Source organism: Heptranchias perlo, chromosome 1, assembly GCF_035084215.1.
Source record: "Heptranchias perlo isolate sHepPer1 chromosome 1, sHepPer1.hap1, whole genome shotgun sequence".
NCBI lineage: Eukaryota > Metazoa > Chordata > Chondrichthyes > Hexanchiformes > Hexanchidae > Heptranchias > Heptranchias perlo.
Genome location: NC_090325.1, coordinates 181,459,557 through 181,483,065, shown reverse-complemented (window position 1 = coordinate 181,483,065; position 23,509 = coordinate 181,459,557). Strand labels below are relative to the sequence as shown.

General features: G+C 43.7%; 1 protein-coding gene across 4 annotated transcripts in view; it reads right to left on the bottom strand.

Annotated features, from left to right (window-relative positions):
• Positions 1-23,509, bottom strand: part of LOC137328491 (limbin-like) — a 140,333-nt gene that overhangs the window by 80,332 nt on the left and 36,492 nt on the right. For all 4 annotated transcript variants that reach the window (XM_067994343.1, XM_067994341.1, XM_067994342.1 and 1 more), the window contains exons 9-12: positions 23,341-23,483; positions 17,227-17,551; positions 5,238-5,477; positions 1,966-2,141 (exon numbers count right to left, since the gene is read on the bottom strand). In XM_067994343.1, coding sequence (XP_067850444.1) covers positions 1,966-2,141; positions 5,238-5,477; positions 17,227-17,551; positions 23,341-23,483 — 884 coding nt within the window. The remainder of the gene's footprint in view (positions 1-1,965; positions 2,142-5,237; positions 5,478-17,226; positions 17,552-23,340; positions 23,484-23,509) is intronic.

The following is a 23,509-nucleotide window of genomic DNA, read 5'->3' as shown; positions in this document are numbered from 1 at the left end:
AAACAAATGGTTGTGAAAGATGCTTTGTAAGCGGTTTGATGCTTTTTCCCTTTTTTTTGCCCATTTAGTTTTTCAGAAGGCATTCTACCACAGATTCTGGCACTGCCATATTTTGTTTGGGTTCGAGAAATATGGACAATGAGTTTCCCTATGGGAATCTTACCATTTCTATATTTTGGGAGGAAGGGAAGAAGAGCAATAGGGACACAGGGGAGTTCTCCAGGTGTCCAGGCCAATATTTATCCCTCAACCAACATCACTAAAACAGATGATATGGTTATTTTCTCATTGCTGTTTGCAGGACCTTGCTGTGTGCAAATTGGCTGCCGCATTTCCTACATTATAACGTGATTACACTTCAAAAAAGTACTCCATTGGTTATGAAGCGCTTTGAGATGTCCTGAGGTTATGAAAGACGCTATATAAATGCAAGTCCTTTCTTTCTTGTAATTCAGCATTTCTCCTGAGGGGAAGTGGGTTGCAACATTATTTTCTGGATGCGTCTACGGTCTACCATGAAGATTTTGTCCATTCATTGAAAAAAGGGAGTCTAGTAAGGCTTCAGTTGCAGGCACTACATCCTGTAACCCTGGTACCCAGTTACCCAGAGCTCTTTTTCTCAACATCAGTGATATCTGTGCATTTTTCAAAACTATGCTTTTAATTATATTCTTCGTTGAGATTATTCTGTTTTTGTACAGTCCTAGTGAATGCTTTCTAATAAGTTGTTGCCATCATTCCAACATAATGGGGGTAATTTTAACATTCAAGGACGTGTGGGTTGGGGGCGGCTGGGAAGGTAAAAGTTGTAAATTGTAAAACACTACCCCAACTCGCCCACTTCCGATGTTAACAGAGGCAGGTCGGGGGCACGGAGACCAACACGCTCTCAGGAGGCGGTTCTGTCAGTGAAATCTTTCACGGAGACTGCGTGCCTCCATTTTAAAAGGTTCTTTATTTTTAACTCGTGGGAGCCGGGATTCCCGGGCCTTCTGCTTTGGACATGAAGCTGAGTTCGGATCGGTCAATGCCCTGTGGGTGGCGGAGAGGGCCCAGGGGCTATGTGGCCGGGTCCTGCTCCGACTTCTTGTGTTCTTTTTTTTTCTCTAGAAGTAAAGGGAATTAGGGGTTATGGGGAGCGGGCAGGAAATTGGACATGAAGCTGAGTTCGGATCGGTCAATGCCCTGTGGGTGGCGGAGAGGGCCCAGGGGCTATGTGGCCGGGTCCTGCTCCGACTTCTTGTGTTCTTTAGATTTGTGGTTGGGATCAGATCAGCCATGATCTTATTGAATGGCGGAGCAGGCTCGAGGGGCCGATTGGCCTACTCCTGCTCCAATTTCTTATGTTCTTATGTTCTTATGTTCACGCCACGCAAGAAGAGGCGAGAAGGGCTGGATCAATAGGTAAGTGCCTTTATTGCACTGCTTGTGGGCCAGGAGCAGCAGGAGTGTTTCCTCCAGGCCCAACAAGCTTACCTGCTGTGATCCCACACACGCGATCGGCCGGCCACCCCCACCCCCCATGTCTGACCCTCCCCGCACGATCTCTGACTCCCTCCCCCTACTGATGACCTCCCTTCCTCCCCACCGGCGTCCCACTTACCTGGCATCCGCTCCCCGGCAGCTTTCCCGTCCAAACAGGCAGCCAGCCTGTCAATCATGCTGCCTGTCAGGCGGGAAACCTGTTGAAAATAATTAAAAGACATCCCGATGTCAAAATTGTCAGAACGTCCGGGAAACCTGTACTTCCAGGTTTCCCGTCCGGAAATCCTCCCCCCCCCACTCTCTTCACGGCCCCGAGTAAATATAGGGGCCAATGTGCTTGCCTTTTAATAATCTTTGAACTGTGAATAAATTCATCCATATACACAAAACTGCCTAACCGAAGTCTTGACATAAAATGGAAATGATTCTCTGATGAACACTGTATTTATATATTTGTTTTGAGTAATAATCACGTCTTACCTTTTCACCAGATTGACAAAGTCTGCAATCTGGAGGGCTGCTGTGTTCAGGAGATTACGTCTATGGTTCACGTCGCGCTGTACCCTGTTCACTAGGTTTTTCCGATTAGCAAGGCCCTCCTCAAGTATTTTCCTCTGGAAAGCCAGTCGCTGGTCCATCAGCTTCTCCAACTGAAACTAGAAAGGAACACACGATTCAGACTAAAATGTAATTCTACTTGTGTGTTAGCATTAAAAAAAAAACACACACACACCTTGTGAACATTTTGGATTTATCGGTAACAAAAAACTGCAGATGCTGGAAATCTGTACTTGCTTAAAAACTGTTAAATCTTCAACTTCTTCCATTTCTGACAAAAGGTCATTGACCTGAAACGTTAACTCTGTTTCTTTCTCCACAGATGCTGCCTGACATGCTGAATATTTCCAGCATTTTCTGTTTTTATTTTAGATTTATCTGTGCCTTTTCAGGATAAATTGAAACAGTCTAGAATTTACTTGACACTTGCATCCAAGATCCTACATGTAGAACACGTTCTGAAGTTTAATTATCTAGTTATGGTTGTTACACATAAGCAATAGACTATTTAGGTTTAAAATAATTTTCTCCTTCATAATGATTATAACTGCTCCCATGCATGTTACCTCCTCTGTATAATTGAAGGCGGTCTTCCTCTGCCAAAAAAGGCTCCTCTATCACCCAATGCCAAGGACTTATAGCATGTGATTGATAAAACAAATTCTCACTGTTCTCCAGTAGAATTGCACACTCCACGGCTGGATTAACAAACTTTTCAACATTTCTACTCGGCTAAGAGGCTTGTTAGCTGCTTGAGAAGCGACAAAGTATCTTTACAGCAGGTGCACCATGACTGGCTGGTTTTGTTTTGTTACCACGAGCAAAACTGCTTTGTCAGGAATCACATAGTCATAAACATAAACATTATTGGCACGAAAAACAGGCATTTCTAACTTTTTTTGCAGAAAGAGAAATTCAGTTCCTTAGCCCCACAGGAAAGGAATGATTCTGGAGATTCACAATCCCACCTGCACAGTCAGAAAGGGTTCCGTTTAACTTCACAGTGTATTTCTTCAAGGGTGGAAGTAGCCCTTTTTGACTCGAGTACTGATGAACACTATTTCTGGTCCCTTCCCTTTGACTTCTTCCTGTGTTCATTTTATCAGCACTTCTACAGGATGGCAAGAAAATACTCCATTGCCCGCTTTGGTGAATCTGAGCCTGTGCGGACACATCGTGAATGTTCTAACTGATGCTATAGAATTGTGGGGCTCCGATGTCCGTGACTGTGTCCTGTTTTAATTCAGTATGCTGGAGAATCAGCTGGGCAGTAACCCGGTGTGGGGCTTTAAAGATCTCATTGCAGCCCTATGGTCTGTTCCAAAGCAGTTCTCAGGACATTGCTAAGGGTGTACCCAGGAACAGGAGGAAGGCATGGCTGAGGGAGCAAATTCTCTGGACGACTCAATATCCAATTCACCGAGCTGCACAACTCAAATTGCGAATATGAGCCAGTAGGAAAGCAGGGTTGAACAGCCACCACAGCATCAAATCGTGTGCTAGCAGTGGTAGGGGCCAAGTTATGGCTCAGCAGAAGGAAGTAAAGAACTACCTCCATTCCAGGAACCACTCAGTTATATCCACCACTTCCCTCCCTCACTCGGGTAGCTCTTAGAAGGAGCACTAGATTAGGAAGCAGAATACAATCACAAAGGGGTGAGGCACCAGGGGGAAAACACTACTTTACAGCACATCAAGGTGTGCATAACTATGGTCATAAATTATTTGAACTGAGTTTCCAGACTTGATTTGTACTGAGGCAGATATCTATAGCAGATGAATGGATGAGTATGCTAGGTATATGAGGGCAAGTAAAGGATAATGGTGGGCATGGGGTTGGGTGGGCTAGTTCATTGGCAACATATATTCAGCAATACTTTTGCTGGGCAACTTTGACACTTACTTGAAATTGTTGTCTTTTAGATATTGCTAGATTTATCTTCCTGGCAGCAGTTCTAGTGCACCCCATATCAGCCACAATTAAATACATGCACGATGCACTACACTTTTTTAAAATTCATTCATGGGATGTGGGCGTTGCTGGCGAGGCCGGCATTTATTGCCCATCGCTAATTGCCCTTGAGAAGGTGGTGGTGAGCCGCCTTCTTGAACCGCTGCAGTCTGTGTGGTGAAGGTTCTCCCACAGTGCTGTTAGGAAGGGAATTTCTTGAGTGTTGTTGAAGCTGCACTCGTCCAGGCAAGTGGAGAGTATTCCATCACATTCTTGACTTGTGCCTTGTAGATGGTGGAAAGGCTTTGGGGAGTCAGGGGGTGAGTCACTTGCCGCAGAATGCCCAGCCTCCGACCTGCTCTTGTAGCCACAGTATTTATGTGGCTGGTCCAGTTAAGTTTCTGGTCAATGGTGACCCCCAGGATGTTGATGGCAGGGGATTCGGCGATGGTAATGCCGTTGAATGTCAAGGGAGGTGGTTAGACTCTCTCTTGTTGGAGATGGTCATTGCCTCGCACTTGTCTGGCGCAAATGTTACTTGCCACTTATCAGCCCAAGCCTGGACGTTGTCCAGGTCTTGCTGCATGCGGGCTCGGACTGCTTCATTATCTGAGGGTTTGCGAATGGAACGGAACACTGTGCAATCATCAGCGAACATCCCCATTTCTGACCTTATGATGGAGGGAAGGTCATTGATGAAGCAGCTGCAGATGGTTGGGACTAGGACACTGCCCTGAGGAACTCCTGCAACAATGTCCTGGGGCTGAGATGATTGGCCGCCAACAACCACTACCATCTTCCTTTGTGCTAGGTATGACTCGAGCCACTGGAGAGCTTTCCCCCTGATTCCCATTGACTTCAGTTTTACTAGGGCTCCTTGGTGCCACACTCGGTCAAATGCTGCCTTGATGACAAGGGCAGTCACTCTCATCTCACCTCTGGAATTCAGCTGTTTTGTCCATGTCTGGACCAAGGCTGTAATGAGGTCTGGAGCAGAGTGGTCCCGGCGGAACCCAAACTGAGCATCAGTGAGCAGGTTACTGGTGAGTAAGTGCCGCTTGATAGCACTGCCGACGACACCTTCCATCACTTTGCTGATGATTGAGAATAGACTTGTAGGAGTTTCATCCGGAAAAAAAAAAATGAGATTGGCTGGGCCACTTTTGAAGCACCTCACTTTGCGACGTAATCAACCGAATGACATTTTTCTACAGAATAATATTAGTGTTACCATCTTTTCTACCTGAATGTACCAGCTTTCGTGAAGAAGTTGGCTGGCTGAAGTTGCATCCAATTCCTTCTGCCTGATGACCTCCTTCAGCTGGTCAAAGATGAGGTTTTGGAATGCCTGCCTCAGGCACACAACTAGCTCCCTCTGGGCATTTCCAGAAGCTTCTTCATGTTTCACCAGCAGCGAGCACTTCAGTCGTTCCTGCTCGAATGTATGCAATTGTTCCAGATCCTTCCTGCACTGTGAGGCAACCTGAACAGAAATCAAAGCCAATCTTTAAATATACCACAAGACCATCTCTTTAATACTCCCACAGCTTCCTTAATTATATTGCTGTTGCTTATTTTTTACTGATACTTTCTTTGATCTGAATTGGTATTATAAAATCAAAGAAAAATTAAAATCAGCAGGCAGCAGCTCTACAACAGAGTCAGCAGATACTTATAACATGAGGTAAGTTTTGAGACCCTGCACCACTGGCAGGGCCTTGTACAGCCGACGGGAATCATAAAATCCATGAAAACCGCAGGCAGCGTGCATTATTTTGCAATCCCCACCAGCTGCATGTGAAGCCTCACAAAATTTACCCAATAGAATATATGGTAAAATGGACATGCAGTCATGCAGTAAATATTATTATTGAAATATTGAGTAGCAAAGACAAGAAATTCTTCAGTAGAAAACTAAAAGTGTATACTGATCTAAGCCTAACTTGCAGCTTGATGACATTAAAGGCGCCATATAAATGCAAGTTGTTGTTGATGAAAATCTCTGTTAATGCTGGTTTTGTACTTTATTGGTGTAGTGTCAACAGTGCATTGTGATGCTGCCAACTAAAGTGAGTTCACGTTCGAGTTGCGTAGTTTTGGTTTCAGACCAGTGCCAGTATTAATGATGGCCACCCATAAATATAAAGGGGGATACAGGAAGACACAAGGGAGTAAATCTTGACTTTGTGACAGTATAAAATGGGTGATAGTGAAGTCTCTCGATTTTTTATTTCCATTGAGTTATCCTCCACTCCACTGACACTCACTTCACCCTTAATCCTCCATCCACTTTTCCCTCACTTCTGCACAGTGTCCTCAAGTGCAGATGGAGAGATGTCAGAGGTCCACTCACCCTCAGCCTCAAACTATTTCCCTCATATCTTCCCCTCCAATCAGTTTCCCTGAAAGATGCCTTGTTTCATTTCAAAACTCTATTTTAAAAAAATCTCAAATTAGAATGAGGACACAACCTTTCTTCCTGTGTCTCTCTCTGTCTCAGTTATTGAAATTAGAATGTTTACATTTTCCAAATGTCAACAAAACCCAGATGATTTCATGTTTTCCATTTCATGAAAATATGTTTTCTGTTTGTTTCAAATTTCAACATTTTTTTTGAAAAATTAATTGAGATTAGGATGAGGAAAGCTTAATATGTTCCTTAAGTGTATAGAACACAAAACAAAAGCTACAACAGGTGTGTAATCAGTGCAGTCCATCAGTTTTTCTCACTTTTTCCTACTCACACACACAGCCTTATTGTTTTTCTAAAAAAAACCCACAAGATACACATGACTAAAGCTTTTTAAAATTGTCCTCTAGCTTTTCTGTAAATAAGTTTGGAAAAAATACACGTAGAAACTGCTAGAAGTTAAAGAATAATATCCAACAGTTCAGCTGGCTAAATGATACTAATGCACCCGGGGAAATGAGGTAAATTGAACATTTGTCCAAACTGCAAACTCTCCATTTAGCTGGGTCACAGCTCTGGGCAAATAATATCAAGTAAAAGCTCAGGCTTTGGAGAGAGGCTGAAGTCTCCAAGTAAAAATGTTAATAAAGACATTAAAAGGCTTTTAATTTAATTATATCATTGTGATATATATATATATATATATATTGAATTTAAAACTTGATTTTTGGATATGACAAATTTTAGTTATTGAGGAAAAAAATGGCAGACTTGTTTTTTTCAGAAATCATTTTGAGTGATTTATATCGGTACCATTCAATCTTCTAAGTCTTACCATGTAGCCATTCTTTACATGAGCCTTAATACTGAGGAAGTCTGGAGGCTACTCAGCATTAGAGGACATCATAGATTACCTCAATCCTGTCCTCACCAAATGTCCATATATGTGAACTTTTATTGCTGGGTAGAAATCAGAAGCAGGAACTCTGCTTAACTGATCTCCCCCCATTAGGGGGGCTGTGGCCAACTGTAGTACCCATACAGCCAATCCATGTTGTGATCAGCTAATTTAGCACAGACTGGTAATTGAACCTGTGTTCCTCTTATGTGGTTCTGCGGCATATTGAATAAACCTGTTGTTCCATGGGGGTGGGGAACACCTCCAATACATGATGGGGTGTCAGTCAATCATCTTCTGTATCTCATCAGTGATAGCAGAGAATTCTTGCTACAGTTTGATTCAGGGCAATTACTTTTGAAATGCTACAAGGAATCATAAAAACATGAGTGTCTCAAACGTTAGCAGAATCTGTGATTAAATAGTAATAATAGACTTCATCTGTGGCATACCAGGGAATTGAGAATAGCAGACTAAAAGAGTGAGTTTTAAGGTTTTTAGCCCAAACATGATAATGATACATCATACCCAGCGCATTCTTTCACTGCACATTTCACCACAATCAACACTTTCTTAATATAATGCATTCAATCAAATGTACCTCATCAGCCTCATTATATAGCGAGTTGTTATGTTTTTCATATTTACTTTTGCTACATATTCTAATGTAACACTACAGGGCTTGTTACGGTCAAGGAGTGTTACGTGATGCTGATTACTGGAAACTGTTTTGTCTCTGTATATAAGGCTACTGGACCTCATGCCATCATTATATAGATTGTCTGCAATTTCAGGATTTATGAGGACCAATTCAATGATCCCAGCAAAAATGAAGCCAAGATTGCTACAATCCTTCACGCAAGCTGGGAGAAGAACTGACATCATCAGATTCAGCAAGGCCATCTCATTAAGGGTAAGAGAGATAAACTAGGAAATTATAGGCTTATTAGTGTAACGTCTGTTGTGGGGAGGTTATTGGAATCTATTATTAGGGACAGAATGACTGAACACTTAGACAAACATGAACTGATCAGAGAGAGCCAGCATGGATTTGTAAAGGGGAAGTCATGTCCAACGAACCTAGTTGAATTTTTTGAGCAGGTAACTAACGTGGTAGATAAGGGAGTGTCCATTTATATTGACTTTGAGAAGGTATTTGATAAGGTTTCACATAAAAGACTGCTAACAAAAATGAGAGCACATGGAATTGGAGGCAACCTATTGACATGGGTAGGGAATTGGGTAGGAGGTGGAAGACAGGGAGTAGGGATAAAGGATATACACTCCAATTGGCAGGATGTGACTAGTGGTGCCCCCCCAGGGATCTGTACTGGGGCCTCAGCTTTTCACTACATTTATAAATGACTTAGATGAAGGAATAGAGAGCAATATATTCAAGTTTGCAGATGACACCAAATTAGGTGGCACAGTAAATAGTGTAGATGGCAGCAGAAAGTTGCATAGGGACATTGATAGATTAAGTGAGTAGGCAAAACAGTGGCAGATGGAGTTCAATGTGGGGAAATGTGAGGTCACTCACTTTGGATCTAAGAATGATAGATCAGAGTATTTTCTAAATGGCGAGAAGCTAGGAACTGTGGTGGAACAGAGAGATTTAGGGGTCCAAGTACAGAAATCACTAAAAGCTAGTGGACAAGTACAAAAAATAATTTAAAAGGCTAATGCAATGTTGGCCTTTACCTCAAAGGGGCTAGAATACAGAGGGGTGGAAGTTACATTACAGTTGTACAGAGTTCTGGTTAGACCCCATTTAGAGTGCTACGTTCAGTTCGAGGCACCACTCCTCAGGAAGGATATAATGGGTTAGAAATTCGGCTGTGTAGCGGCCGTTGTTTCGGCGCGACATGGCCTCCCGAAGTTCTAAAATGGCGTCTGAGATGTGCACGCATGCTTCTAGCGTGACATGTGCCAGACGCCATCTTGGTAAAGGGGTTTGCGCAGGCGGAGATAACGAACGCGGGCAGCATGTAAAGTAAGGAGAATATGCATTAGATCAGTGTGCAACGCTGATTTAAAGGCATAGATACCATTTTGAAACTTAACGCTGCAGCCAACACATTGTTTTATCCACGACCAGCTAAACATGCCCAGACAGCCTGGAGGACCCCTCACTAGCGCTATTTAAAGGGACTATGCAGGATTTACAGGTTAGTTGCTGGATTATTGCTTCTGGCTGCTGATGCATTTGTACCTGTTTTTGGAGGTCTCCTATACTTGAACACAAGGACTAGAGGACATAGCCTAATATTTAGAGCCAGGATTTCCAGGCGTGAGGTTAGGAAACACTTCTACGCACAAAGGGTGGGAGAAGTTTGGAACGCTCTTCCGCAAACAGTAGGTGTTGCTAGCTCAATTGTTAATTTTAAGTCTGTGATTGATAGATGTTTGTTAACCAAGGGTATTATGGGATAAGGGGCTAAGGGGGTATATGGAGTTAGGTCACAGATCAGCCATGATCTTATTGAATGGTGGAACAAGTTCGAGGGGCTAAACGCTGCTGCCACTTGCTGCCTCCTGTTATGTGCTACCTTCTCCTGCAAGAAAGCTGGACTCGTGTCAGTGAGTGTCCTGCAGAATGTTTCGGTGATGTGCCTATTATAGTGGTATAGCTGCCGGTGTGGGTGACATGTGAATTGTGGGTGTGAGGCTTGCAGCAGTTGTAATCTGTGAGGGTGAGAGGAAACATCTGATTCAAAGAGTTGAGTACTGATTGAAAGAGTTTGTTGGTATGTAGGTGATGGGGGTTTAGTGCGTGGAGCAGTGGATGTAGCTAGACGTGTAGTTGGTAGGAAATGCCACTTGACAGTTGACCTCACTCATCTTGACCACTCGTGTCAAAGCACTGAACTTCTTCCTGCACTGCATCCACGTTTGTGGTGCTATGCGCTTGGCATTGACTTCAGCCCCTACTGCTTCGGGAGCGTATGTCTGGAGGGCCGCTTGCCCTCCTGCGGATATAGGATGCCCCTCCTACTGTCCACCTCTTGCACCAAGGCCACTAGTGTATCAGCAGACAACCTTGGTGCACGCTCTCTTGCAGGCCTAGTACAAACTCAGATCGGAAGATTGGTGAGGTCTGGCGTGCAGACTGGAGGATGTGGGATTTAGTGGTGCGCAACCTTTATTCAATGTTTTAACATAACTCAACAGTTTGTAAACATAGGGTCAGGACCTGCATCTGTGTTTCACGTGTGCGATGTCTGATTTCCGTTCAGACTCCGCGCAGACCCGTACCTTATTTTTTGCAAATAAGAGGCGCAGCAAAGAGTGGACAGTTCTGCCCATGTTTTCTTGTTGATTTCCTATAGCTTCTCTTCAATGCAATCAAAGCCATCATCCGTGTTAAACTGGAACAGCACTCCTTTAAGAGCTCCTTCAAGAGGTGCGAACAACTCACTTGAGATTTGGGCCCTCCCCCGCTGGTGAGAAGTGGAAAGAATGGAGAGACGAACGCAGCTAGGGCACCACGCTGTGCAAATGAAGTTGTTGCACCAATCTAACGTGCTGGCTGCATATGTACGACCAGGCTCGGGCTAATCGCGCACCGTGATGCCCGTGCCCTGATTCGAGGGTTCACCAATTTAATCCCCACTGACCTTGGAGGGGGTGCAGTGCAGATTCACCAGAATGATACTGGGGCTAAAAGGGTTAAATTATGAGGACAGGTTGCATAGACTACATTTCTATTCCCTTGAGTATAGAAGGGGTAATCTAATTGAGGTATTTAAGATGAATAAAGGAGTTGATAGGGTAGATAGAGAGAAACTATTTCCTCTGGTGGGGGGAGTCCAGAACAAGTGGGCATAACCTTAAAATTAGAGCTAGGCCGTTCAGGGGTGATGTCAGGAAGCACTTCTTCACACAAAGGGTGGTGGAAATCTGGAACTCGCTCCCCCAAAAAGCTGTTGAGGCTGGGGGTCAATTGAAAATTTCAATACTGAGATTGATAGATTTTTGTTAGGCAAGTGTATTAAGGGTTACAGAACCACGGCAGGTAGGTTGAGTTAAGATACAGATCAGCCGTGATCTAACTGAATGTCGGAACAGGCTCGAGGTGCTAAATGGCCTACTGCTGTTCCTACGTTCCTATTATAATAATTTGCACATGCTCCCTGTGCATTTTCCACAAGTGCAAGGAGCACAATGAATGGGAGGGGGTGGAGAAACCATGAGGTCAGCAGCTCTTAAACGAGTGCTGTTCCAGTTTAATACAGATGATGGCTTTGGTTGCATTGAAGAGAAGCTATAGGAAATCAGCAAGAAAACATGGGCAGAACTGTCCACTTCGATGATGACAATTTGGATGTTCTGCTGGGAACAGTGCAACAAAGGAGCCATATTTGGTGGTGAAAGGAAGCCACCCTGGCATCCCAATGTGCAGCAAATATGGCAGGAGGCCATGATTGAATGAATGCCATCTTAGATCATGGGAGCAGATGAGGAAGAAATTATCCAGCCTAAGTAAGAATCCCAAAGTAAAGTTGCCAACAAGTTGTCAGCAAAAATTAAGTCTACAGCCACAATTGCCACAAGGATTGTCCCCCAAACAAAATGCACATTTCGGACTGACCATGAGAAACACTGGCACCACCTCTTGTATTTTTTTACACCGCACAGCCATACCTGTAATGCTTCAGCTTGAAATTTGTGACGTCACTTAAAAATGCTTCTAATGTCAGACAAAACTAACGTATCATGTGCCAAGTCAAAATGTCATCTGAAACATATTGCTAAGGCGTAAATTCACACATGGTGGGTTATAAGCTGGGAATCGGGTTGCCACTCTATGTGCATCCAAATGCTAAAAATGCACATTTTGTCTGTTTTTGACAAAGAAGACGACACATAGCCACAGACATACAAACTGGACTGGTGGGCTTGCCAACTTCCAAATTCAGAACTGGCATGAGGAGGTAGCCCTTTAAATCATGAGACTCAAAGCAATAGAGAGTGTGGGCAAGAGGGAGCTTTGTTGCAGTCAGATTAAAGTCTCCTCTTTAACTTCTTCTTCTTGTACTCCCTTCAAACTCACTCCTAAAACACAGGAAAATCAGCCAGCAACACACGACACTCAAAAGTATTGGCATTGGTACTGTCTGTTCAACTGTTTCATGCAAGCACCAAGGTTAATACATGCTCCTTTTTTATATTGCAAAATGGTGCAACTGCCACCAAAGGTGAGCTCATTAATTAGCTAAGTGCTTCATGTAATGTCTGCAGATGTGCTGCAAGAAATTGGGTTGTCGAGCTCGTAGATTTGGTCTCCAGGTCGGGCTCAAGAATACAGCATAACTCCATGATAGGCTCCTTTATCAGTCATAGAGAGTGAAGGCAGATCTCTTCACACATTGCCAAGTAGATGTACTTGGGTCTGAAGACTTGGCACCTGGAACAAGGCTGAGTGAGAGCCAGATACCTGAGGTGCAACTGTAGATGGCTTTCTTCCTCCTCCAAATCCACAACTGCCATTAAAATGTCCAACAGACTTTCCAGCACTGGCTACCATCAGAAACAGTTATTATCATAAAAGGGTGTCTGCAAATGGAGTCTTGCAATGTAAAAATAAAGCTGTAAACACCAGCAACAAGTAATCCACCAAAGATAATGCAGATACAGCTATGCAAAAAGCAAAAAAGTGGAACCTTAAATTCAATACTAAACTATTAATCACACTTAAAAAAATCTAACCTCAAAAGATCAGAGCAGGAAACAGCAAGGCCAGTTTCAAATGTGCGAACAGAGCTGAAAGAGTGAGCAGGTGGAAAAGAGTGATGGTTTCGGCTTGGGACCGATTAACATAAGATTGACTAAAACTAAGTGTAATGAGGCTTGTGCATGTTCTGTAAAAAGCCACCAAATACTGGAAGACTTCACCACTCACTGAATTTGACACCCAGTGAATTGGGCATTCAAGCCTATTCTCCCAATTCAGCAAGGCATGCTCCAGAATTAGTGATAATTGTACAACAGTGACGTCAAAATTGTCAATGAAAGTTTGCTTTATCAATAGACGTCACATGGCAGAACTGTGTTTTCAAATGCAGTGACCGACAATGGGGGAGAATTGCTCTGGTGCTGGCTGTGTGCAGTGGCATTGTAGATAGATTATTTTTGAATGTGAACAATCTATTAATGGGCATGAAATTTAATTACAGGACATTTCTGATTATTGATGCTACATTATGAAATGTTTATTACAAAATAATCTCTCCCAAAGACAGTGTTGTAATAAATGTAGACAGACTATCACTTGTTTTGAAATGAATCCCAAATATGAAAGACATACACAATCTCAGGTGCGCATGTATGTTGGGAAGTAAAACTTGGCAGCAAAGAATTATTCCTGTCATGTACACTGCAAAACTGTTCAATCCTAACAACCAAGACACCAAAATAGAGATACACACACATAATAACATGATTATTTTTAAAAATCGATAGCTTCAACTTCAATGGGGATTTTTTTTCTGTCAAACCAATCTAGCTAGTTCTCCTCCAAGCAAAACCACTTTCATCAGTCAGCTAGAAAGCCGCTATTAACTCTGATCCACTTGCACAAAGAAAACTGTTACTTTCAGAGATGTGGAGTTGAACTAAGATCAGAGAAAGAAAACAAAAAAGTCTACACAATCGATGGTCATGAAATAATATTTCAATTTGCACACACATGAAGCCGGCGAGCTGCAGATGCCTGCTGGACATCCGCCGGCAGCTTGCCGGCAAAGACGATTTGAATTTCGGGCTGCTGTGTCACTGGCAGTGGCCCTCAGGTAGTCCTTGAGGAGGGGCGATCGGAAGGGACGGGGGAGACTGGGACAGGGAGGGAGGTAGCGGCTGGGAGGAAGGCAGCGATCGGTAGAGGGAGGACAGAAGTGATCAGGAGATGGGGGGGGGGGGGGGAAGGGGGCACGCTGTGGCTTAAAACGGCCCGTGGTTTTAAAGTGGAGCCAGGAGGAGCACTCCTGAACCTCCCAGCTCCACATTCAGATAAGTATTTTGTTTTACAAAACTTACCTTTTTGGTGGTGGCCTGCACCACTTTAAGGACCACTGGTTAGATCACATATAGACCTGGTTCTCCTGAACACAGTTGCACCAGTTGAGCATGGAAGATGATGGATGGAAAGGGACATGAGCTATTGGGGACCACAGAAACCTCATGCCAAGAAAAACAATCAGTAAAGTACATATAATGTAATATTAGACCGGTGATCTAGAATTTTACTAGGTGTACCTTAAGGGAGCAGGGAAGAACTTTGTCAGGCCTTCCTTCAGAAAATTAAATGAGTGGAGTAAAAATTTGAAGGAATAGATTATGTTTATAGAAATAATGGACTTGATGGGCTGTATGCCATTTTCTTGTCCTATGCTTTTTTATTTTCTTATGAATATAGAAGTGGCAAAGACATTTTGTTGTAAATCCTAATTTTGAAATGTTTGGACAGCAAACCCAATATTTTGTGTGGGCCTCGGATCTACTCGTTCTGGTGCAGGGACTGTTCCCTGTTTCCAGTTCACACTGGCAGGCCAGTCCGAACCAACTTCTAGGCCATCATCTCTTTATGATCAGCAGCCATCAACTTTTTTATGACTGTACATGGAGTAACTTGCTCCAAAATCTCAGCAACTGCACCATCACGTTAACCAATGTGGAAAGGTACAATGCAGACTTTTACAATGCTGGCTTAAAATAATCATAGTTGCCAGCCTCATAATTGCACCCTCCATTGTTTAAAAACATGGTAAGTGTCTTGCAAGACATGTTACCATGGTGATAGCACCGCTTTGATTTTGCAACAACATCCTGGAGGGACAGTTTCAAAACTAAGACTCTTTGTCTGTGTCTTTGGTCACTTCTCTCAAAATCTCCCCTCCCCATTGGTCATGAGGCACCTTGGGAGGTTTGCTGTGTTAAAACTGCTCTGTAAGTGCTAGTTGTTAGGAGACTTACATCATCCAGTTTTACAAAACAAACACTGTAAAGAAAAAAATCTATGTTGGCTCGCAAGCACCCTTCAATTCGATTCTCCCAGTCCCATTCCATTGGGAGTACATCCATATTATCACTGCTGTTTGTGCAATACACACAGAGGATAAGTATTTTACATTTGTTTGCTTGCCCATACATTAACATCCCTTTTCAAAATCCATAAGGTTGGTATTCAACATAAACTCAGCATCAACACACTGTTTCTACAACACTGCCCTTAGAAATTATTCTACAAACGCAGAACATTAGAAACAGCTATTGCTGAACTTCTGCAAAATAAAAAAAAATGCAAATCTGTATATAAAAAAGCAAAAGCTTCATTTAGCAAAGCCTTGAAAATGATTTCCATCTGGTTCTGCATAGTTCCTATTCTGAATCACCAGCCACTTCCATCCATTCTATATTAAGACAGGATCTAATAGACCTCCTCAGATGCATGGACTATGGCAAAATACTTTAAAAAGCACTGTGTGCTTGAGTGCATGTTTTTTTTTAAATCCATGCACATTTATTTTGTGTTCTTTTATGTAAATCTTGCAGGAACTAGCCTTCCATTCTGAAAGGTTGTGACCACATGCAAAAAAATAAATGCAGCTCCTGCGACATTTAGCGGCAAAAGATCATGTGAAAGTGAAAGGAACCTTTCTGAATGCTTCTTCAAGCATATTATCACAGGCTGTTTCTAAAAACAGCCCCACAGCAATGTACAGAAACACACATGTTTCTAGCATTCAGCATGCATCACCTAACAGCTCTTTGACCACGACAAGCCCTTGCAGCAAAATTGAACAGAAATAATATGAAAACTGAGTCCACTGAGAGTACTAAAATTATGTATTGGGTAGATTCCTGTTGACTTTTCACCTTTTGATTACAATAATTTGTTTACAATGCAGCAATCTAACCTTGCTAGGCTTTAAACCTTGTTCAGCAGGCCAACTAGCGCGTGTTAATATGCTAACTTCTTACATGTAAATCTTCTAGTGGAAGAGTACATACAGTACTTTATCTCCAGATAAATAAAATTTGGCTTTCAAAAATGGATAGACTGACAACTATATGAATGATATAGACCAGGTGGTCTAACATCAGTTGTGGGCAGAATCTACAATTCAAGATAAAGTTAGTGAACAGAATCCTCCAATTATGGCCGCTTGTGCATCTCCGCTTTCTATCACCCCACGATTGGCAGCCGTGCCTTCAGCTGCCCAGGTCCCAAGCTCTGGAATTCCCTCCCTAAACCGCTCCACCTCTCTCTTCTCCTTTAAGACGCTCCTTAAAACCTACCTCTTTGATCAAGCTTTTGGTCACCTGTCCTAATATCTCTCTATGTGGCTCGGTGTCAAATTTTGTCTGATAACACTCCTGTGATGTACCTTGGAACATTTCACTACGTTAAGGGCGCTATATAAATGCAAATTGTTGTTGTTACAAATTCAGGTCTATCATAGATATCTTCATGGGTTCCCAGAGTTGACTCATGCTGCCCAATATCTACTTATACAATAGCAAATCCCAGGGATGTAATAATAGTAGAAGGGTGCTGGAGGATTACCTAAGTCTATAGAATGCATTCCAGCATCAGAAAGGCAGAAAGTAGAAGCACAATTGGGGGAGGAATTAAATTACGGTAAAAGTAGTCATTATGGCCAAAGTGGAATTTTTCACAAAACTCTAATTTGGTGATAAAATTATCAAGATTCCAAATATAAGACTCTTGATTTTTTTTTGCAAAATAAAATTCCTGTGGCAATACTCCCTCTAGACAATGTTCCACTTCTGAGGAATATGTAATTCATGGATTCATATTCCAGTTAATATCACCATCTTGAGTTTACTTGCTAAACAGTTTCATCTCTTTCTCTGTGTGGTGTCTTACTAAAGAACGTAAAACTATTAAATGCCTTGACATACCTCTTCATCCACATTCTGTGTGATTAGCTCAGCTTCTTCTTCCTCTCGCCTCTGTCTCCTATAAAGTGCTTCCATTTTCTCTCTGGTCTCTTGGTTACTTTGAGCTGCTAATGTGGCCAACGTCCCATCATGCTCCAGACGTAACCTGCCCTCCAACTCCTCAAACTGTTCTCTGAAGACAGTGTTTAACCTTTCCTCTAATAGTGGTGAAAGGACTCTGTCAGGCCTAAAGTTCCTGAGCAACAACACAATTGCATCAATGTTCATTCTTTTTCGATGATATTCCAGATCTGCATCCATTTGTATTGTATTCAACACGTGTAAGCTGTGAAACAGAAATTGAAAATTATATGATCTCTAATTTTTAGTCAGGAATGAAACAAGAACAATGTTTCTTGACAAAGAGAAACCACTAATGCTGGAAATCTAAAATCTAAACAAAGTAGTGGAAATGTATAGCAGGCTTCTTCATAATTCATTTATTTTGAAGGTTACTTCTGTAAGAGTGCACAATTACTAAATCAAAAGTTTAGGATTTTGCGCACACTATTTTAGTAGATCAACGAGTAAATAGTTAACCAATGGATGCCATTATCTCTTCTAGACAAAGAGAGATAGGAGGCAAGACAGACAAGAGAGGAGGAGAGAAGAGAGGCAGGCAGACAAGAGAGGAGGAGAGACAAAAGACAAGAGGTTGATTAGTATCAAATTGCTGAAAATGTAATGTCCTGATGTTATTCACCGTTGCTACTCAAACACAAGGGAGCTCATTCAATAGCTATGTGCACTCAGCTAAAATGATACGAAGGTAACTTATGACATTATTTTGTCAGTATGACCTTTTACTGTTGTACAAAAGCTCAGAAATTAAATGCACCACACTTTATGTTATGGATTAACTTTTACCGGCAAATATACTTTATTTGAGGAACTGCTGGACAGAATTTGATCCCTCAGGTCATCAGAGTTAAAATATTGCATAAGGAATGCAGTTGCATTAATGAACCATATGCCACCACGTGCCAACCCAAAAATTTTATTTTAATTATTTCAATTAATAAATAGCTACATCATGTAGAGGGAGGGGAATCCGAGCACTAAAGCAAGTAAAGATAGAAAAGTAAAAATAAAATAAGTAAATAATTAAGTTGAGGGACCGCAAACTCTATACAGCAGAGCAGCAATAAGTGATGCACTGCAGCAACTCGCCAAGGCTTCTTCGACAGCACCTCCCAAACCCGCGACCTCTACCACCTAGAAGGACAAGGGCAGCAGGCGCATGGGAACAACACCACCTGCACGTTCCCCTCCAAGTCACACACCATCCCGACTTGGAAATATATCGCCGTTCCTTCATTGTCGCTGGGTCAAAATCCTGGAACTCCCTTCCTAACAGCACTGTGGGAGAACTGTCACCACACGGACTGCAGCGGTTCAAGAAGGCGGCTCACCACCACCTTCTCGAGGGCAATTAGGGATGGGCAATAAATGCCGGCCTTGCCAGCGACGCCCACATCCCGTGAACGAATAAAAAAAAAAATTACAGCTACAAGCTTGTAACAATCAAACAAAAAAAGAATCGTGAAAGTTTCACCACAAGAGGAGGGGCTATGACCATCGGGTCTGCGTCAATGCTAGGTCTGACATCAGGCTCAAACATCTGAGGCAAGATTAAACCGATCAACAGTGTCAAAAGATTATATAAACTAAGGCAAGAGTTATTGTACTGAGAGTTCTGAATAGTCAAGAACAATAAAGGACAGATTGAGGCCCTGTTACCAAGAGGTAGTTGGGACCAAGATAGTATTGACACCAGGAGAAATCTCAGGCATAAATTTCAGAGCTCCCACACCGTTATGGAAATGTTTTAAAAGAGGAAAACGGGTAAACAATAATATGAAGAGGGGAAAAGGAAGGTGCGGCCATTGCAGTTCTTGGGCAGGTGTCTCCCATCTCATGCACTGAGATGGGGAGCAGCAGAAAAGTACAGAGCCCTCCAAAACTCCAAGACCACGTTAGGTCCCAGTCCAGACCTAAAGACATACTATGAACGCCCGGACCAGCCCATCCTCGTGTACAATAATTTGAAAGGGAAGCCCATTAATGAATAAATTTAAATTGAGATAGATGAAAGGAAAATATAATTTGATTGCACTGCCATCCAGAGTTGCTCCTTCCTCACTGAGCAAGATGGTACTGTTGCATAGAGAGAGAGAGAGAGAGAGAGAGAGAGATCAAAATTGAAGGCAACAATGCATAGTGAAAAATAGCTGATTGATTAAATGTCTTATCTTGATGTCCAATAGGAACGGCACAGAGAGCCCCGCAACACAAAGAAAGGAAACAAAAGAACTTGCACTTACATAGTACCTTTCAAGACCTCAGGATGTCCCAAAGCACTTTACAACCAATGAAGTACTTTTTTTGAAGTGTAGGGCAGCATTTTAGCATACGCTATCGGGTGCGTTCCTGGCAGGGGGCCCCGAAAATCGGGAAATCCCAGAGCGGGACCGGAGCCCGCCTCGAACCCGCGCACTTCTGGGTTCCCCACTGACGCGCCGGCGTGCGCGCGCAGCCCCCGCTGGTGGGAATCCCGCAGGCAATTAAAGCCAGCGGGATGCCACTTGAAGCTATTTATTTTGCTTGTTCAGGTCATTAACTGACCTGATTAAGGGATTATGTGAGGAGGGGTGGGATTTTAGAGCAAACTGGGACTGTTTCCCACACTGGGGGAAACACTCCCAGTTCAAATGGACGTGTTGCAGCTGTCAGCCTGTGGCAGTTGCAAAGGTCCATTTGACAGGTGTGGGGGGGGGGGTGGGGGAGACCCTCACTCATTGCAGGAGGCCACTCTGTCACTTGGGACAAAGTTTGGCCTCCACCACCCTCCTCCTGACAATCAAAGTCTCCAACTTGCACACTTACCCCGGGGTCCAGAGACATGTACCTACCTTGCGGACCCCCTCAGATGTACATCTTCCGGATGGGGGCCGCCATAACTGCAGTCATGACCTCCTCGGAGGGCGAACAGCATCACCAGCCTCGCCATCCACGCTGTCCACCTCTGACACGTGGAGCTCCACAACACAGTGCTGTGACACATCCACCTGTACAGCAGGAGGGAGGGCTACCGCAGAGAGAGATGCGTCGCAGAGGGCACTACCCTCGCCACAGGGTCCACAGACCGAGGCTCAGCTTCCTGGACCTCTCCGAGCAGCAGTGCACACGGAGGCTCAGAGTCACTCGACATGTAGTTGTGGACATCTGCAGCCTCCTTCATGCTGAGCTGCTCCTGGCTGGCCCGAGCACCATCTTCTTACCTGTCGCTGTCAAGGTCACCACTGCCCTCAACAACTTCTCCTCCGCATCCTTCCAGGGTGCAACCGGGGACATCGCCGATGTCTCCCAGTCGTCTGCGCAGAAGAGCCCTGCAAATACACCCACACCCACTCTGCAGTGACACAATGGGTGGCATCAGTTGTGGGTCTTCATTGTGATCCTCAGGAAAGGGCATTATTGCACAAACCAGACAAGATTCACGAAGACATGGCAGTAGTGGTGCCAACATAATATGTAATGTGAGTTGGTCAGAAATTCAATATAAGTAACAACCATGACAAACCCTCAAACACCCTTGTGCATCCCCTTCATGCTCACGACACGTTTGCCTTACGCTGCCTACTGCACATATGTGATGCATGCCCTGTGGCTGCAGCACAGGTAGTGGCAGGTTGAGTGAGGCTGGCCGTGAAAGAGATGCACGAGAGGGTGAGTATGAGATAGAGCCATGAGATTGTATGAGGATTGGGTTGAGTGGTAGTGACGGGATGAGTACTGGCGAGGTGAGTAAGTGCAGGTAAGATGAGGATGAGGTTTGAGTGGGTATGAGGGGTGATGTGACAGAGTAGTGTTGGCAGTGCTGAAGGAGATGTGGGGTGGGGACGGTGATGCGGCAGACGGAGTGTTGGGGAAAGAGTAAGTGTACTCACTTTGGCTGACCTGCTGAGGTCATTGGAGCGCCTCCTACACTATATGCAGGTGGGAGATATGTTGGTGGTGCTGGTGACCTCCTCTGCCACCTCGAGCCAGGCCTTCCTGGTGGCAGAGGCAGGCCGCTTCCTCCCGCCCGCCGGGGGGAAGATTTCTGTCCTCCCCCTCCTCCTCACCCCATGTATTGATACCTGGAGTGAGGCATCATTAAACTGGGAGCAGCCTTCCCCCTGGGCTGCTCCATGCTGTAATTTTTTCTGTTTGTTGCAGCATCAGTCAGTGGAGGACTGCCCCTTTAAATAGAGCTCCTCCAGCTGACAGATCTTACTGCGCATGCGCAGTCCGCCCGACGCGCAGATCAGCAGTGGGGAACCCGGAGGACAAGGTAAGTGAATCCAATTGGGCTACGATCGCCGGGTGCGTTACCCACACGTCCGATAGCCCCCCCGCCGAGAACCCGCAGCCCTGGTAACATCGGGCCCGTAGTCACTGTTGTAATGTAGGAAACATGGCAGCCAATTTGCATACAGCAAGCTCCCACAAACAGCAATGTGATAATGACCCAATAATCGGTTTTAGTGATGTTGGTTGAGGGATAAATATTGGCCAGGACACACGGGGAGAACTCCCCTGCTCTCCTTCAACATAGTGCCATGGGATCTTTTAGTTTACCTGAGAGGGAAGATGGGGTCGGTTTAACATCTGATCTGAAAGACGGCACCTCCAACTGTACAGCACTCCCTCAGCACTGCACTGGACTGATGGCACTGGCAGCCTCAGGGCAAACTGATGTTGCAGTGTGGACCTCAAGCAGACGTTAGGTGCCTTATTTGCCTACGCAAAGGGCCTAACGCCTCTTCAGGCAGGGAAAGGAAGCCTCTTTGTCCTAACCCAATATGGTCAGCGGCGCACTTCCAGTCAGAAGTGTGCACATGCTTCCTGTCCACCATTTTGGGGACTTAGAAGGTCGGCATTGCCTGATAAACGGGTGCTACACAACTCAATTTCTAGAAAATTGTCTTTCTAAATTCAGTTTGAAATGTTTTTAGCTGTAATACAGTACAAACTGAAGATTTATTTGGATAATTTAAAAAACAACCCTGACTCATCAAAGGCTTGCAATTTGAAAGTTCAGATATATGTGTAGCAGTTTCGACCATAGAGCAAAAAAGAAAAATTGCCCTCCTTCTGGACAGCTAATTTCTAACGATTAATCTTATTATCTGGTCTTCCTCTAGCAAACACCAAAGGAAAAGCAGATGATATTAGAAACTCAGTGTTGCAGCCTGTTGAACAGGTAATTTGTTTTCGGTTTCAAACTGTACTTGAGAACAACCATCAGGAGCAGAGCTATTGAAGCCATTGGTAATGATGCAATTAAGTGGAAGTTAGTTAAGTACATGAGGGAGAAAGGAACAGAATGGTATGCTGATAGGGTTAGATGAAGTAGGGTGGGAGGAGGCTCGTGTGGAGCACAAACACTGGCATAGACCAGTTGGGTCCAATGGCCCGTTTCTGTGCTGTAAATTCTATGTCATTCTATGTAATGAGAATCTTGGTCTATTTACAAACACACCACTGCTCTTGGCATCCCACATATACGTATATTGGATCGTGTTCTGTGGGTCTTCAAGCACCGGCATTATTTCACAGTGGTTCAATGTTAATCAAACTTGTCCCAGCTGTGCTCTGCTTGACACATTAGAGCATACATCAAACTGTCAGATAGTGTGATTTAGTCTGGGGCCAATTTGATTACCATGAAATGACAATACAATTCCATACTGTGGCTTAGAGGTAGAGAAGAACATGAATTAGTTAATGAGGTGAACTGAACAACTCTTGCATCTGCATTTGCCCAATCAGTTACAATATTGATTCTCTACCACATGATTATATCTGAAGCCCACGAGCAACATCAAATTAAGAACCTCATCATCATTTCTCTTTCGACGCCAAGGAACAGTAGATTTTTCTTAGCCACACTGCACTTAACTTTGTCAGAAGAAAACATGGCTAGCCTCAGCACATACTGACTTTCTAAATTCAATTTGAAATGTTTTTTGGTTTAATAGTGTACAAATTGAAGATTTGTTTGGATGATTTTTTAAAAACAGTCCTTACTCGTTGAAGGCCTGAGTCATGTTCTGTGCGTCTTCGAGCACCAAAATGTCAATCACTTTGCCCTCAAGTCGGATGTTTTCTTTTAACTGCTCTGCCGAATCACCCGTTACTGCATAGCTAGACGTTGACTCGTTTCTTTTCACCTGTTACAAAAGCCCAAGTATAAGTT